This window comes from Clupea harengus, chromosome 26 (genome assembly GCF_900700415.2).
Source record: "Clupea harengus chromosome 26, Ch_v2.0.2, whole genome shotgun sequence".
NCBI lineage: Eukaryota > Metazoa > Chordata > Actinopteri > Clupeiformes > Clupeidae > Clupea > Clupea harengus.
The window spans coordinates 2,200,632-2,219,414 of record NC_045177.1 but is presented as its reverse complement, the minus strand read 5'-3'; the positions used below and the strand labels follow the sequence as shown (position 1 = coordinate 2,219,414).

The window sequence follows — 18,783 nt, the reverse complement described above, 5'->3', positions numbered from 1 at the left end:
AAAACGAAAATATAAGACACATTTTACAACAGACTATACAAAGGTGTACCCCTGTCTTAGAAAAGTAAATCACCAAGACAGTCTTGCTCGCTGTACAATCTGTAACAGTGATTTCAGCATTGCCCATGGCAGGTTAAATAACTGTAAAAGACATGTTGAGGTGAGTTCAACAAGTTTCATTTCATGTGGATATTATTCAGGCCAGCTAGTTGCCAGGGCTACATGAAAACAACAAACTCCTTAGACCTGTTTAAAGTTGCAATGGAATAAAAATAAAAACAGTTAACATAAATAGTATAAGCAGCATATAAATAGTAAAAGTAATAATTAATAATTAAATATTACATTAAATATCCCCACATTATGCGTTAAGACAGCCCCATATGTTGACGATGAGCCTTCTGCCGTAAACCCTTTGTGTCTGAGCATGCGCGATGTGTGCGACTACCATCCGGTAGATGACTGTCGCTAGAACAACCCAGGTTGTTCTTTCTTACTAAGCAACCGTACAGTGTTCTTCCCTCCCCCTCTATGTCCCACTCGGATACCTGATTTTCGTGGATTTATGCCATACTTTCTGCCATATCTTGATCATGGCGTCTTTAATAATTATTTGTATTTCTTATTTACTGAGCTTTGCAAGTGCATCTACTGCTTTGTTTCCCTCAGTGCCAACATGTGCTGGGATCCATGTCAATTCTATCTAAATATTCTGCTGTTTTAAGACAAAACATTAAAAGATGTATTTAAAGGTCCTGCCTACATGAAGATTTCCCTCTCTGAATACTTGATTAAGCCGGCAATTAGTCCGACTAACCCATTCTGACCACTGTACAGCTATTACAATAACCAGTATGTATATACAGACCAACCCACTCTGACCACTGTACAGCTATTACAATAACCAACATGTATATACAGACCAACCCACTCTGACCACTGTACAGCTATAACAATAACCAACATGTATATACAGACCAACCCACTCTGACCACTGTACAGCTATTACAATATAAATACATGTATATAAAGACAAACCCATTCTGACCACTGTACAGCTATTTCAATAGCCAGCATGTATATACAGAGCAACAAGGGCGTAACCATGGTATAGACATACCCTTCCGCCTAATTATTTTTAAAAAGGGCATTGCCTACAATTCCATATTTATATATGAAAATATGCACATTTAGAACATAGTTTCGAGGACTACATTGACCATTTTAATTCACATCTAAAAGAATAGTGTAATATCTTTGAGTCAGTGACTGCCCCTCCACTTTCTTTTGGTGAGTTGCTTACTGTTTACTGACCTTAAACACACCTACAAATTACAATTATGCCTTTTCCAGTAGTACTTTCAGCACGCCTGTCTCTCTCCCTGTCTCTCTGTGCTGCCTGCATTGTGACCACATGTCATTTTATCAGAAGAACAGCGACTGACCTTCATGATCTATCATTTAATATCCTGCTTTTATGAAGCTGCTTGTTTTATTTGCTTACACATTTAGCTCGGTATCAAGTTACTTACTGTCTGAAAAAAAGGCCTCCATTACTCTACCTCCTCTCCACCAATTTAACTAACGTTACTTTCTTTGCTCTTCACTGACTGACGAAAAAGTGTTAAGTAACCATGACAACGCAGAACGACGCGAGGTGGATTCAAACAAAATCAATCAAGTGTACAATTAGGAGGGGGGAGTCACAGACTTCTGTTTTTCTTAACAAACGGAATTAAATTGAAAATAAATATCTAGGACATAACAAGAGGGTTCATAAAAGGAGAACATATATTTAACATATTTTCTGCTGTATATTGAAGGGACATATTGGTATTTTCTCAGTATTGGGGGGGACACGACCCCCCCAAAGAATGCGTGGTTACGGACCAACCGCCTCTGACCACTGTACAGCTATTACATTAGCCAGCATGGAATCATCGGCCTCATCCGAGATGGAGATCAGTCTGCATACAGGAGGGAAGTTGAACAGCTCGCCCAGTGATGCAGTCGCTACAACCTGGAGTTGAACTCGCTCTAAACTGTAGAGATGATAGTGGACTTTAGGAGGAGCCCCCCATCACGGCCCCCCTCACCATACTGAACAGCACTGTGTCTGCTGTGGAATCCTTCAGGTTTCTGGGTTCCACAATCTCCCAGAACCTGAAGTGGGAGCCAAACATCAAAACAGTCATCAAAAAGGCCGGGCAGAGGATGTACTTCCTGCGCCAGCTCAGGAAGTACAGCCTGCCTCAGGAGCTGCTGATCCAGTTTTACACTGCAGTCATTGAGTCTGTTCTCTACTCATCCATCACTGTCTGGTTTGGATCGGCCACTAAACTGGACAGGAATAGACTATAACGGACAGTCAGGACTGCAGAAATGATTATTGGTGCTGACCTGCCCACCATCCAGGACCTGTACACCTCCAGAGCCAGGAAACAGGCAGGGAAAGTCATTGCCGATCCCTCACACCCTGGACATAATCTGTTCCAGCTCCTCCCCTCTGGCAGGCGCTACAGATCTCTGTACACCAAAACCACCAGACACAGGAACAGTTTCTTCCCCCTTGTCGTCACTCTAATGAACAGTTGGCAAATTATTATATTTTATTATTATATTATATAGTATATCAATTTATGTTATCCTAAACTGTTGTGTTATACTGCATATTTTCAGTTTAAGTACATTGAGAGCAACTAAACCCAGAACAAATTCCTTGTATGTAAAAATGTACTTGGCCAATAAAGATGATTCTGATTCTGATTCTGATGTATATACAGACCAACCCACTCTGCCCACAACTGGGTTGGAAGTGTGAACTAAAAGGTCATGGGGTAGGTTGGGTGGGCTGGTATGTATGTTTTCTAATAGTGTATAACTTGATATGAGGGATAAATATAATATTAGACCTGCATTTAAGCCTCCAATCTTCTTTATAGCTTTGTGTGTTTGTGTTTGTGTCAATTCAGAATACTTTTTATTAGTTTTGACTGTGAATGGCAGTGTAATATCTTGCTCAACTGCAATGTCTGCACGCCTATGATGAGGTACCCTACATTAAGAATACAACAGAAATAAATACAATTTACATGAGTCAATTCATAGAACTTTGTTGTATTTTATAGACGTCTACTAAACAAACAGGAAGAGACTCTTAGCCACATACCCATACAACAGCATACAAGGAATTATAAACATGCAGGTAAAGAAGCCATATAGACAGCATATACCCAATGAATGGGTGTCTACTTTTCATACAGACCCCTCAGTGTAATGTTAATAAAAAGGTGATGCATTTCTTCTTCTTTAATTTCCTTCAATAAACGACTTTTCTTCTTTGCAGGTCAAGGTTGGTGATATTTGGTTAGTGTATATTTCAGTCTTTGCATATATGAAGTATTTTGGTGAGGTTCTTATCTGATACGCCTGTTCTCCTGTGTTTCATCTGCTTTAATGGCGTCGGCCTTTGGACAGAACGAGTATTTTCATTTTTTTTTCACAAAGAACTACAGCATACTTGTACTGTATGTGTGGGGTGGAGGTGTGAACTGAAAGGTGATTGGGTAGGAGACGGTAGGCCAGTATATTGTAGAAAGCCTGTGTGTTTGTATTTTAATACTGATATAAGGGTAATATCAGACCTACGTACCAGTGTGAAGCCTCACTTAAAAAACCCACACAACTGAGTTAAATAGAAAGCAGGTGACCTAATAAACTTCATTATTGTTTTAAGTGGACTGAGGGCATCAGAATCCCAGACATTTACCCCAGCTCACTTTGAATACTTTTTATTTGCTCATGTTACACTGTGGGTGGCAATTTAATGCTCAGCTGAAGTTGTATTTAATCGTGTACCTACCTTAAAAAATACAACAGAAATAAACAAAGATAATGTAAATGATAAAAAAGGAAAGGATAAGAGGGGTTGGGCTGATCAACAGTAGAGTATTTTGCTCAGCTTTGATTAGGTTCCCTATATTTAGAGTACAACAGAAATATAAAGTTTCACAGATCCTCTGGTGTGTCTTGAGATGAGACATGTGTCTAAGACCTTTTCACAATGATGTGGCATTTCTCCTGTAAGTGTGGTTTGATGGTTGGTGAGGTCAGAACTTTATTTGAAATCCTACCCACATGCATCGCTTCACACAGGAGGAACGATTATTTTTCTTCTCTTTTTGTTTGTAAACCCAGAGTGTGGTGTAGTGAAGCTTCAGAGTAACGACAAGCAGGATGATATTAACACTCTTTACTGAGAACGGTCAGCAGCATGAAAGTACGTGACTAGTAGCATGGATGTTCACTCTTCTTCTGCCCCATGTACGTAAACTATCTACCATTCATTGTGGAACAGTGCCTCCTTGTGGTAGCACAATATAGGACAGTATTACAGAACACAACATCTCCTCTTTCTGTAAAAGAATACTCTTACTTCGGCAATAAAATAAAAGAGCTAAATATGATCCAGCATAGGATGAAAATTCAAAAAGTGGTAACGGGTAATTCCTGCCAATTATCAAGCGCACAAAGCATAGTTTAGTGTTAACTACATTGGCATGCCCCAAAAATGCATTCACCTGTAATATAAAATAAAGCAAACCTAGAATAGCAATAATATCATTGGAAAATGGAATCATATCTCTCCAAGAACATACAGTTACGTTAGCCAGGTAGAGTACAAGGAAAGGCTCTAATGTAAGTACATCAGGTCCTGTGAGTGTGGTAGAGTGTTGCTGTTTGCATGTGTATAAGTTCCAAGTGGAAGGCAGGCCAGGTGAGTTGCATTCCACTTTTTCCCGTCACTTAGTAGGAAGGTGTTTGGACCCACTCGCTTTTCCACTTGTACCGGTGAAGAGAATCTGGGGTGAGCTTTGGGTGTTTTACGGGGAATCCTTATCCTCACTCTCTCTCCCTCCTGAAATGGAGGATCACGTGCACCACGCCTTAAACCAGCGTAGCGTTTCATCTTGTCCTGATTCTTTTGAACTGTATTTCGCAGTGCAGTAGGTGAAGGCATCACCGAGGCAGACAGAGGGAAAATGTCCAGCCTAGTGCGCATTTTATGACCGTAGAGCAGTTAATGGGGTGACGTGGAGGTGGTAGCGTGCGGTGTTGCACGGTACACCTGAAGCCAGGTTAGCACAGCCTCTTTCCATGGCTGTGTTTGCAGGATGGCTGTTTGTAGGCAGCTTCTCAGGAAGTGATGGAATCTTTCCACAGCGCCATTGGCTGCAGGGTAGTACACTGATGTGTGAATGTGACGAATGCCCTGTGTCTCCATGAACTTTGCAAACTCAGCTGACGTAAACTGAGGCCCATTGTCAGTAACAATGTTCTCTGGATTGCCATGGCGGCTGAATGTGGACATCAGGAACTTTATGACATCTGCTGTTGTGGCACTGTGAGAGAAAGCAAGCTCAGGCCACTTGGAATAGTAGCCCACTAGTGTTATAGCATAGCGGCAGGCAGGGGAAGCCGTTTCAAAGGGCCCGACAATATCGAGTCCAAGTTTCTGTCAAGGACCCTCTGGGAGCTGGACAGGTTGCAGAGGAGCAGGGTGAGTAAATGCAGTTTTATAATTTGACCGGCAGGCAACGCAGGAGGCTATGCAGGTCTGGACCTCCGAATCCATTCTTGGCCACCAGTATAGATCTCGCAAGCGTTGTTTTGTGCGTACAACTCCTTGGTGACTCTCGTGGGCCAAGGCTATCAAGGTCTGGCGTACAGAGGTTGGCACTAGGAGTCTTGAACCTCTGAAAATGAAATTGTCTTTAACTGAGAGCTCATCGCTCACCTTATAGTAGGGAGTCATGTCCTGGTTTACTGCTCTGATGGAGGGTGGCCAGCTACGATGAATCTGTTCCCGCAGAGTAGTCATTTCAGGACATGTAGAGCAGGCAGCTTCAAAGTCAGCCACTGGAAGAGCATGTAGAGTAGACGAAATCTGAGCCACTAATTCAGGCTCCACATCAGCAGAGGGGGTCAGCAGGCAGAGGCAAGGGAAGACTCTGTTAACTGTGGAACAGTGCCTCCTTGTGGTAGCACAATATAGAACAGTTTAACAGAACACAACACAGAGCAAATGTCCTCTGTTCTTGAGAAGTAGGTAGGTCACCCTTATGTTGTTTTACTTAATACATTCTGTCAGGAAAAGAAACTCATCATCCACTACCCCATTGATACAGTGAGCGCAGAGACTGTTTTGTCGAGGTAGCCATGTTTTTCTCTGTCAGATATTTGACTATATGCCTTTTCACACTGAGAACAATGATATGGATTTTCACCTGTATGGATTCCATGGTGTCTATTGAGATCACCCGCTAAACTGAAGGTCTTTCCACACCGAGAACACTGATGTGGCTCTTCCCCGGTATGTGTCATTTGGTGGATGGTAAGTTCTCTGCCACTCCTTAAACCCTTCCCACATGTAGTACACTGATATGAATTCTCCCCAGTGTGGATCCTCTGGGGCCGGTTTTTCAAAACTTGTAATCCAGATCAGAATGATCCGGAAAACCAAATCCCCCTGTCCTCAGCCACGGATCAACCTGATCTATCCCGGTATTTCAAAACTTGGCCGGATTGGATCAAAGTGATCCTGATGTCCAAATCCGTCCCGCCCCTGGATCACAGGCAGGAAACAGGAAATGGAGCGAACATTTTACAGAAAAAAGGAGAAGCTGGCACAACTATTGTCTCTAAATGTAAGTATAATCTTGGTCAGTGTTGATGCGTCCTAAGACTAGATGAAAGACAATCATTATATTGAGTTAACCAGCTACGTAAATCAGCACAAAGTTGAAAGAAGAGCTCGGCGATCTCAAATAAAGCTGAGTTTGCGCTAATGCGAGCTAATGCTGCTCTATTGACTTCTGTGTTAAGAAGCTAACAAGTTGGTAAATAGGCTAGCGGTCCACAGTCCACATTTTAATGCATTTACTCGCAAGGCATTGTGTGTAGATTTATAAATGTGATGTACATATCTTTTTAGGAAACAGTTGTCAACAAAAGGGACAGCCCTGCAACCTTAATATTTGTTTTTCTTTACAGATTTCTGTGGAAAGAGAAGACAGCCAGTTAACACAGACCTGCTCCAAATGGCATAACCTTTTGAGCTTTGGCTATGATAATTAAGTGTGTGTGCTGAATGCATGTTAATAAATACATTTGACTGATTTTTTTGTATGTTTTTTTTACTTCAGTTTTTCACTGTGTTTGCTGAAAAAGAAAGGAACGTGCAAAGAAAATAAACATTGATCAAACAGCAGTGAAGCGTAGCTACTGTATCAAACAAAGAACTTTGGGAGCAGTTACACTTAGGCTGTTAAAACCTTTACATGTAATCTCCCTCAAATCCACCTCTGAGGTGGGATCAGGGTAATCCTGATTTTTAGAATCAAACTGATCCAGATTTCCCACTAAAGTTTTGAAATACTCAACAGCAGCTTTTTATCCGGATCAAAGGCAGGATTGGATTCCCAAATCTGAATCTGAATCTTCAGGATCAGATTTGCTTTGAAATACCCGTTTTTAGGATCTGATCAGGATTTAATCCAATCCAGGAGGATTAATCCTGTGGGATCATTTTGAAATACCGGCCCCTGGTGTCTCTGGAGAGAAGACATCTGACTAAAAGTCTTTCCACACTGAGAACACTGATGTGGCTGTTCTCCAGTATGTGTCAGCTGGTGGCTTTTAAGTTCAATGCTTTTCCCCTGTATGCGTTATCTGGTGGGTGGTTAGATGTGAAATACTCTAGTATGTATTGTCTGGTGTGTCATGAGATTGCCTTTGATATTAAAGCAATTTAAACAATAAGAACACTGATTTTTTTTTTTTACCCACTGTGGATCCGCTGGTGTCTCTTGAGAGCATATATTACAGTAAAGGCCTTTCCACACTGAGAACACTGATGGGGCTTTTCCCCTGTGTGTGTCATCTGGTGGATTGTAAGTGCATTGCTACTCCTGAAACTCTTCCAACATGTAAGACACTGATATGGCTTTTCCCCAGTATGGATCGTCTGGTGTCTATTGAGATGACCCATGTGACTAAAAGTCTTTTCACACTGAGAACACTGATGTGGCTTTTCTCCAGTATGTGTCATCTGGTGGATTTTAAGTGCTTCGCTATTCCTGAAATCCTTCCCACATGTAGTACACTGATATGGCTTTTCTCCATTGTGGATCCTCTGGTGTGATTTGAGATGACCCATTCGACTAAAAGTCTTTCCACACTGAGAACAATTATATGGCTTTTCTCTAGTGTGGACCCTCTGGTGTGTCTTGAGACTGTCCATTCGACTAAAAGTCTTTCCACACTGAGAACAATTATATGGCTTTTCTCCAGTGTGGATACTCTGGTGTCTCTTGAGATGAGACATTAGAGGAAAAGTCTTTTCACACTGAGAACACTGAAATGGTTTTTCTCCAGTGTGGATCCTCTGGTGTGATTTGAGATGACTCATTTCAGTAAAAGCCTTTCCACACTGAGAACACTGATGTGGCTTTTCTCCAGTGTGGATCCTCTGGTGTGATTTGAGATGAGATGTTTGACTATAGGCCTTGCCACACTGAGAACAATGATATGGCTTTTCCCCGGTATGTATCCTCTGGTGTGTCTTGAGATGAATCATTTGAATAAAAGTTTTTCCACACTGAGAACACTGATGTGGCTTTTCTCCAGTATGTATCATCTGGTGGATTGTAAGTTCACTGCTACTTTTGAAACCCTTCCCACATGTAGTACACTGATATGGCTTTTCCCCAGTGTGCCTCATCTGGTGTTTCTTGAGAGTACTCATTAAAGTAAAGCCCTTTCCACACTGAGAACACTGATGTGGCTTTTCTCCAGTATGTGTCATCTGGTGGATCCTAAGTTCACTGCTACTTTTGAAACCCTTCCCACATATAGTACACTGATATGGCTTTTCTCTAGTGTGGATCATCAGGTGCATCTTGAGACTAGAAATATGGCTAAAAGTCTTCCCACACTGAGAACAGTCATGTGGCTTTTCCCCAGTATGCATCCTCTGGTGTATCTTGAGATGAATCATTTGAATAAAAGTCTTGCCACACTGAGAACAATGATGGGGTTTTTCTCCTGTGTGTGTTCGTTGATGAATTACAAGAGCAGAAGGCGAAGCAAAGGTTTTGAAACACTGGGAGCATTCATGTTTTTTCTTCCTTGTGTTCGATTGCTGATGTCTGATGACTTTCTTTCTTCTTTCCCCTGTAATCTTTTTGCCTGAATGGATCCTTTGAAGGCGTCCTATAACATTACAAAATATTTTTTTAAATAATATCCTCTCTCTCCTCTATTTGTTACATTAGCAATATTTAACATTAACACTGAAAATGTATTTTTGATTGACTGGCTATTGCTAGAATAGTATATCACTTGGAAGTCCCTAATGCTGAAAGTGAACACCTAGAGACTGCACTGTAAATGTAAACATGTAAATGTAACCAGAGATTCAGGCACATGAGTTAGAGATCTGGAAATAAAATGATGGCAGACATTTCATTTTAAATGTTTCAACTGTAACAGACTCCAAATTATATCCCAACATTAAGGTATTCCCATGGTATCTCTATTCTCTCAATAGGTCTCACATTTCATTGAGTTAAGCAGAAGATAAAGCCAGGGAGTGATTTTAAATCAACTCACCTTAAACCATATAAATGGCTGAGTTCCAATCGGATGAAATTTAAATAAATCTATTATTAATATCATTATTATATTAAATATAATGCCAGTTATCTAGCTGATGTTACAGCCTCTTCAGTTTAACTCGTAAAATTACAATTGATGGAAAAGTTAGAAACCCTTGGGGTGCCTGTGCAGCTTCATATCGACAAGAGTTCACATTTACAGATATTAACACACGCCAGCAGTAACCAAGATGTTTCCTTATGCTAGAGACAAATAGTTAAAAAGCTACGATGAAACCCGCAAAGTTCCCTTGCAGCTTCATATTAAACTTGAACAATATGGTAGTTTTCATGATACAAACTCATGTGCAACTTACCTGTAGGAGTAGAGTCATCGTGACCATATTCTCTCAAATCAGAGAATGTTTCCTCCTGTTTAATTTCCACTGGTGAATACTCTTCTTCTTTGTGGGTCAAGCTTGGTGATGTGTATATTTCAGTCTTACAGTCAAGTTCCAGTCCAGGCTTTTCTTCCACTTTCGGAATTGCAGACAGATACTCTTGCAGGAAATCATCAAATTCTTCTTCTTTGAACTCCTCCTTCACTGACATGAGCAGTTGTGGTATTTCAGTAGATCCTGACATTTCAGACTTCAATTCTGTTTGAAAAAAGTTAGAAAATTGAACCTTCATTTAATGCAAGACTTATATTGTGAAAATGTGCAAACAACTACAGTGTAGTTTTACTGTTGGCGACTTACACTTCTATAGTATGCTTCCAAAGAATGACTAACATAATCCTTCAGAGAATCCCAGTGGCAGTGAGTTCAGTTCTGTTTTGCAAAGGAAATCCAGTCTAACATTCCTTCAATGCAAGGATAATATAGTTAAATAAAGAACTACAGTATAGTTGTATTGTGTTGAATTACACTCATACAGTATCTATCCTAGCATCCCAGTGTCTACCTTACGAAGGTGTGTTCAGTATTCATCCAGAGCATCCCAGTGTCTACCTTCCAATGGTGAGTTCAGTCTCCCCTATGTGGTGTTAATATAGTGCATCCTCTGTCTGATCCATCAGCTTCTTGGATTCAAGCCTAACCAATCAGCTGCTGGAGCTTTTGGAATGCAAATTAGAATGACAAAGGAGTTTGGGAAGGAATTTGCAGTGTTCACGTCTGATGGTCCTCAGGTGGAAGTGGTCGGGGTTCAACCTGCAGATACAACACAAAGGAGGGTATATGGGCCATTCCTGGATGTGTGAACTGAAAGGTGATTGGGTAGGGAGGGGTAGGTGGGGGTGGGTTGGAGGTGTGAACTGAAAGGTGATTGGGTAGGGAGGGGTAGGTGGGGGTGGGTTGGAGGTGTGAACTGAAGGTCATGGGGGTAGGTGGGATGGGCTAGTAAACTGAAGAAGCCCTCCATTGTTCCTCAAAGCTTTTCATACTGCATGTTTGTGTGAGCATTTAGGTAGGCATGTGTGTATGTGTGTGGGAATGTATGTTTTCTAATAGTTTATAACTTGATATGAGGACAGAGGATAAATATGATATGAGACCTTTATATAAGCCTACAATCTTCCTTAAAGCTTTGTGTGTTTTTGTGTGTGTCAATTCAGAACCGCTACAATGTCTGCACTCCTATTATTAGGCACCCCTACATTAAGAATACAACAGAAATGAATACGATTCACACGAGTAAATTCACAGAACTTTGCTTATTATTTTCGTAGAACGTCCATTAAACAAACAGGAAGAGACTCTTATCCACATACCCATACACCAGCATACATTCAATTATAAACCTGCAGGTAAAGAAGCCATATAGACACAAAATTATGACTTCGATACTATACCTGCCAAAATATCACGATACCCGATACTTACGATACGATCCACAAATACGATACAGTACTGGTATATTTATCTATGATAAATAACACATCTGTAAGGTTCCCTTTTTTACCTGCTTCTTCCTGCCCAGCTTTTTGAACACTTAACAAATGGCATTCATATTAGTAGCCCACAGCAAGATATTAATGAAAACTACATGGTGACATCATAGCATTGATTATACACGGCTATTAGGGCTGGGCGGTATGACGGTACATACCGTGCAACGGTAGAAATGTGTCTACCGGGAGAGATTTGGCCATACCGTTTCAACCGCGGTATACTCTTATTTTGAAATCCAATCGATTTATTTTTAGATAATGACCTCCGAACTATACATCATCCCTCTTATTATACAGTAACTCGCCAAAACGATAGACATTCCTCCAAAAATACCTCTTTGTTGCCGTTTTGTGATTTCTGCTGAGAAAAAATAGTTCAGGCAAATAGAACTCTAAAGTTTCAGGTGTTGCGTAGCAACCCATTACTTCCCGTTACGTTAAATGACCGGATTACTTGCGGAATGATATGAAAGATGGTCAGCGGTCATTACATTTTCGCAGCAGTGAAAATAAAGAAATTACAGACCTGCGAACGTTGGGGTGGCCCATTCAAATCAACGGAACTTTTTTGAACATTCTGAAGAGCCGTATAACCTGCAATGACTGTCATGCCTACCCGTTGAGTAATCCTCGACTGTTGGGAAAGATTTAATATACTGAAAAATATGGACTGAAAAGTGTCTAGTGTAGGCATTTATTTGCAGATTCTGTTCCATTTTTCTCAGATGGTCAAATATTAGTAGTTAAAGATGCACTATTTCGATAGTTTAGATTTATTTTCAGTATTTCAAAGTGAATGAGCTGTGAGAGCACAAGAACAGTGAGCGTCTAGCAGCGATTATCATAGACATACATGTATGTATGTCAACGGCACTTACGGCCAAACCAACGAGATTCTAAGTAACATGGAGACAAAACTTTTTTTGGTACTCCACGTAGATCATAAACCCTTGAATATAAAAACGACTCAATGAAATCGGTTGAGAAATCTAAACGCTTTGTATCCAGAAAAACCGCAGCTCCATCATTTACTTGCGTCTGTTTACAGGCCTGTCATCACCTCGTCATCACGTTAGCACGTCGCAGCAACGGGCTGAGACGGTCAATGGAGCGTCTATGTATATGTCTATGTGTAATGGCCAACTTCTTAATATTGTTATTTTATTATGTGGCCATATAAAGAAAATATCTCGTCATTATTGCGTTAACATATGGACACACATTGAAAAGAAAGTTTTAACACTTGAGGTATCTTCTGAAAGTACATTAAAGAACCACTGAAACATAAGCACTGGACTAAATGCCACAGAAAGATTTTTCCTTTTTTTTTTCCTTTGCTTTAATTTTACTATTGAAAGATTCAATGGATACTGGCCACTATTGCTTAGGCCAATAGCCTATTGAGGCAGTATTGTTTCTGCACCTTAGTGTTCTTAAGGGTCAATAAATAAATGTCTGTGGACACATTTCGCCACCGCTGAAGTGTCCTCTTTTTCAAAAACCCAAATCTGGTCACCCTACGTATAATAAACCGTGATATATACTGTAACCGTGATATAAAATTACAAATACCATGATAGAAGATTTTGGTCATATCGCCCACCCCTAACGGCTATGTAGACCTATTGTCCGTATCTGACTATATGACTACATAGTTAGTTCCATACGTATGAATTACATAATTTTACAGATGTGTGTTAGAGGTGGAAAAAAACCTAAAGCTATGTGGGTTGGGTATATTAAAGATGGACACATAATTAAAGGGCAATTTCTCCCCTTTATTGAATGAAAAACATGCCACCACATACCTTTGCACCAATACACACACATGCCATTACACTATGGCGAACAATGAGACATCCTGTCTGTCTGGTAGAATTTTCAATTCTGAATATTCACACTTGTTGCAACTTGCAACTATTGCACTTGTTTATAAGAGATAAGATAAGATAAACTTGTATTAATCCCGTGAGGGAAATTCAGTTGTCATAGCAGCAAGGTAGTAGGAATAGGAATCAAGTATCTATATAAATAAACATAAAAAATAAATTAATACAAATTTGAATGAGAATAAAATAAATAGACAACATAGCACAACTCCGCTGGCGTACATTACATAAAGCCTATGTTTGGTTGTGTTGGTTGTGGAGTCTGATGGCTACTGGCACAAAGGACTGGCGAAGGCGCTTTGTGGTGTGCCGAGGAGGGATCAGTCTGTGGTTGAACGTGCTCCCCATCTGCTGTAGCTTATGCACTTATTACAACTGAATACAATTTAACTATTTACACACTAACAGAAACACTAACTCAATAAATTAACTGAAATGTATTTTGTGATGGTCTTGTTAGCAACTGAACATGTTCTCACAAAAAAGTTATAATAGTCATGACGATAATGTGTATTGTCTCATTTTCTGGACCGTTCTTTTGCCAGTTGAAGCCACTTGCTTGATGTTTGACTGTGTAGGACAGTTGTTGGCAACCTAGCCAACATAGCCATCACAATAACATTACAAAGCCGACGCGAGAGCACTTAATACACAAAACGTAATACTAGCGTCAATGTCCAAGCGTGTTATAACAAGTTGCTAACATGGCTAACGAGATGTCTTCCTAGAGGCTAAACTTAACGAAACCTGTTGAAATTGGCTTACTTTGTTTTATGACAAACTAGCAAGTCAACAACTTCCCTAACACAGTCAAACATCAAGCAAGTGCAACACAAGACAAAGCAGATGTCCTCTTTTACCCGGACATGTCCTCTTTTCGAGACCTAAATGCGTCCGGGTAAAAGAGGACGTCTGGTCACCCTACCTAGGCTAAGGCTACTCGTGTTAGGCTGTATATGGGTGAGCTTGGGGGTGTTCATGTTTATAATCACATTTGCTAACCTGTCGTTCTTTGAACTTTCTGAAAAGTTCGGGGTCTCTGTCTGATAGGTGCTTAGCAATATTCGACATGATCCCTCCCTTTGCCTGAGTGGATTTGAAGCAGGTTTTACAGACAGGTCTGTGTGTGTCGATGGGTTTTCCTTCTGTGTCTGCTTCGTACCCAAAGTATTTCCAGATCTCACTTCTGGAATCTTTTCTTTCTACAAGCCGAGGACGGTCGGCAATAGCTCCTGTACATGAGGCCATGTCTCCCCTGAGATCACTCGCTGAGAGTGAGGGCTGCCTGTTGGATGTGTGAGAGCTGGGCAGCCCCGCCCGCCCTTGGAGTCAATGCGTGCAGGCAGCCTGACAGGGAGCGGAACAGTGAGTGCGCTCTGATTGCGTGCTTTTTTAAAGAAGTACCGGTACTAAAAATATGCAAAATCGTATCGTTTTTAACGTAAGGGTACCGCGGTACCTTTCTAGTACCGGTACACCGTGCAACATTAGTATCTACAGTATTGTGATAGGCAAGCCAACAGATCAAAACAATCTGGCCCCCACTGACTAGACTGGACGCTCATTGGCCCCCATGTAATTTGAGTTTGAGACCCCTGGTCAAGATACTCCACAGTCAATATACTCCACTGTCACCCACAGTCAAGATACTCCACAGTCACCCACAGTCAAGATACTCCACAGTCAAGATACTCCACTGACACCCACAGTCAAGATACTCCACTGCAACCACAGTCAAGATACTCCACAGTCAAGATACTCCACTGCAACCACAGTCAAGATACTCCATAGTCAATATACTCCACTGCCACCCACAGTCAAGATTCTCCACTGTCACCCACAGTCAAGATACTCCATTGACACCAAGAGTCAAGATACTCCATTGACACCAAGAGTCAAGATACTCCACTGCCACCCACAGTCAAGATACTCCACTGCCACCCACAGTCAAGATACTCCAGTGTCACCCACAGTCAAGATACCATAACTGCAAAATCCACGCTTGATGATGGGGGCATGCACAAAAGTATGACATAGAATACAATATAGAAATGTATATAATAACCCATTCGTAAAGAAACAATCAATCATACAATAGCATTTAATAGTCATCAAGTTCCATTGTGTTGTGGTCAGAAATACATTGATGTGAATTAATATCTGAATCATGCACTTAAATAAAATAAAATAAGAGGGTCTCATCACTTCCATATGGTTGTCTGACAGAAAAGAAGGAGCAGTTGTTTGTAGAACAGAAGAGTGCACAGAATAGTGGATATCTATCTATCTATCTTTAACTCCTTATCACCCTGCCAGTCTCACACTCCATACTGTATATATTTCTATCTCTCTATCTTCCAATCTATCAGTCTTTACCCAACTCTCTCTCTGTTCGTTCGTTCGTTCAGACACACACACACACACCTCCCCTTTTCCTTCTCCTTTGTCTGCAAGCATTGAATTGCACTAAATGTGTTCATCTTTTACTACTTATTTTGAATTCTGAAATGTGTTTGCCTTGCATGCACTGGTATAGCCTATTCTACAGAAGTCCATCCATCTTAAAATGTGTAGATGAAATATAGCTTATACGCTGTATTCAGCTAGACTAGTTAGGAGCACAACAGGCATATTGTGTTCCACATGTGACCCAACATTCCAACATTCCACATGCGTCGTGGAAAACTTTTCCAAAACCGAACTTTTACCCACGGAGCTGTTAGGCATCTAGGAGCTCGTAAACTTTACACACACCATATATTTACATTGCATAGGCCAAGTTATCATGGCATATAAGTATTCTATCACTACTTGACTTACGTAATAAAAAGTGAGCTCCACACAAAGTTGTTTGGCGTTGGTCAGTCGCGGTAACAGTCCCATACGCTCGCTTCTAAACTTCTCTTACAGTCGTCTTCGGTTCCTTTTAAACGCCTCGGGATTTAGAAGTATTATGTTTACGTTCGCCTGCAGGGAATGCAGGCTATTACACAATAATAGCAACAATTTCTACTGATCAAACCAAGGCGCTATCCGTAAGATTTGTTTTACGCTCGCCACTACCGCATGGTCACCGATCAGTCACTACCCTATGGTAGCCGCGCACATCGCGCATGCGCCACTTTTACGTTTTCGCCTTTTATTACTTATTTTGAATTCTGAAATGTGTTTGCCTTGCATGTACTGGTATACCATATTCTACAGAAATCCATCCATCTTAAAATGTGTAGGTGCAATATAGCTTACACGCAGTATTCAGCTAGACTAGTTAGCAGCACAACAGGCATGTGTCGTGGAAAACTTTTCCAAAACCGAACTTTTAGACGGAACTTTTACCCATGGAACTGTTCGGCAACTAGGAGCTTATGAGCTCCCCTCGTAAACTTTACACACACCAGATATGTATTTGGCATAGGCCAAGTTATCATGGCATATAAGTATTCTATCACTACTTGACTTACCTAAGAAAAAATGAGCTCCACACAAAGTTGTTAGACGTCGGTCAGTCACGGTAACAGTCCCATACGCTCGCTTTTAAACTTCTCCTACAGTCATCTTCGGTTCCTTTTAAACGCCTCTGAGAAGTATAACGATTAACGTTCGCCTGCAGGGAATGCAGGCTATTACACAATAATACCAACAATTTCTACTGATCAAACCAATGCGCTATCCGTGAGATTTGTTTTACGCTTGTCAATACCGGATGGTAGTCGCGCATGCGCACTACCCGATCAGTCACTATCCTATGGTAGTTGCGCACATCGCGCATGCGCCACTTTGCTACACTATAGACAGCGGAATACAATCACTGGGTAAAGCTGATGGAAGTTCGCGAAAGACGGTATACTTTAAGTTTAAGAAGTTTGGTCATTGTATACAGCTGTAAGTTCTTAACCTGTTAATTCAGAAGGGTATTTTTGACAATTTCCGCCTATATTGCACTGTCCCATTTAAAACTTGAATATCTATGGTTCTAAACATTGCATAATAACCATTAATGGCTTAAATTAAAGAAGACACTTGGCCCATCAAATGCAATCAGTTAAAGTGTTTTATTATGTCATTTTAGTTTACATTTCAAACCAACATTTTTGTCAGAAAAAAACATAAAACGCCTAGTGTTTTTTTTATGTTTCAGTGTAGAACTGGGTTTTGAATGTCATAGGAAACTAACATTTACATTTCCTGATGCAACAACATCTTGACAGTGTGTGTAAACATTTTTGAAGCAGATAGACAAAAGTTTACAAGTGTTACACATCAGTTTCCATATGGTGCTGCATGGCAAAAAGTGACCGGGTGCCAAAAAGAGCCCGGGTGATGTAATATTGGCTTTCGAACGACTCTTGAGTGACAGTTGCTATACCAACCTTAGCATTACGTCACCCGGGCTCTTTTTGGAAGTCAGACTACCTCAATAACGCGATTTACCCCAGAGCATCTCGCATTATACTTCGCTACCTGAGACGAGCTTGCCTGTATTTTACCTGCAATAAACCAAGCAAAACAACCATGTGCTTGATGTTTCACTCTGTTAGGAAAGTTGTTGACTCACAAGTTTGTTATAGTGTCAAAGTAAGTACATTTCAACCGGTTTCGCCGCTAGCATCTCGTTAGCGATTAGCAATTCTTCCGTTAGCTGGGGCACATTATTTTGCTTAGTGTATAGCTAGCAAGCTAGTATAAAGTCTCCCAAGTCTTTCTAAATAGGACTATATCAACAAATAATGGTAGATCTTAAATTATTTAAGATGTTAGCAAATGAACTGGCTGGCTTGCTAAAAAGGTAGATGAACAAGCACCGTATATTATTTAAGATGTTAGCAAATGAACTGGCTGGCTTGCTAAAAAGGTAGATGAACAAGCACCGTGTAGTATTTAAGATGTTAGAAAATGAACTTGCTGGCTTGCTTAAAAGGTAAATGAACAAGCACCATATATTATTTAAGATGTTATTAAATTAACTGGCTAGCTTGCTTAAAAGGTATATGAACAAGCACCGTACCGTATAGTATTGTAACAAATCACGGAAACGTGGAATCTTTGTTATGGCTTATTTATTAAACACTAAACACAACACACTGACAAAATGGCACGGGCTTTATGCCCTGGTGCAAGTAACCACGATCAGACTGTGCTACAGTCACACACCTGCACAATCTCTGTCCCAACACATAACAACAACGGGTACTTAGAACCATAAGGCCATCGTTTAGGGAACATGCGCTATGTGCATCACATAGGGTATAACACATACAGTACAACAGTGTGCGCCCGCCGCACG

The 18,783-nt window shown here is 40.7% G+C and overlaps 1 protein-coding gene and 1 long non-coding RNA gene across 3 annotated transcripts; both read right to left on the bottom strand.

Moving 5' to 3' along the window:
* Positions 1 to 6,279: 6,279 nt before the first annotated feature.
* Positions 6,280 to 9,176, bottom strand: LOC116219794 (zinc finger protein 135-like). Of its 2 annotated transcripts, none has more exons than XM_042703907.1 (2): positions 7,886 to 9,176; positions 6,280 to 7,718 (listed from the first exon to the last, which is right to left on the bottom strand). In XM_042703907.1, the coding sequence occupies exons 1-2, from the start codon at positions 9,056 to 9,058 to the stop codon at positions 7,545 to 7,547; spliced, it is 1,347 nt and encodes a 448-aa protein (XP_042559841.1). In that variant the 5' UTR covers positions 9,059 to 9,176; the 3' UTR covers positions 6,280 to 7,544. The 2 variants fall into 2 exon arrangements, with proteins under 2 accessions (XP_042559841.1, XP_031419589.2); XM_031563729.2 differs by having other exon boundaries at positions 7,589 to 7,935; positions 8,020 to 9,176.
* A 1,087-nt stretch (positions 9,177 to 10,263) lies between these two features.
* Positions 10,264 to 10,832, bottom strand: LOC116219828. Its single transcript, XR_004163313.2, has 3 exons — positions 10,623 to 10,832; positions 10,418 to 10,521; positions 10,264 to 10,315 (listed from the first exon to the last, which is right to left on the bottom strand). It is a non-coding gene; the product is annotated as an uncharacterized LOC116219828 (long non-coding RNA).
* Positions 10,833 to 18,783: the final 7,951 nt, after the last annotated feature.

Bases quoted from the DNA above. Each gene is read 5' to 3' on its own strand.
- LOC116219794 (XM_042703907.1), bottom strand. From the start codon at position 9,058: ATGATTCATCTCAAGATACACCAGAGGATGCATACTGGGGAAAAGCCA. The intron at 7,719-7,885 runs GTAATATATGCT...TAACGCATACAG, and splicing joins AGTGTGGAAAGGCCTTTACT to GGGAAAAGCATTGAACTTAA.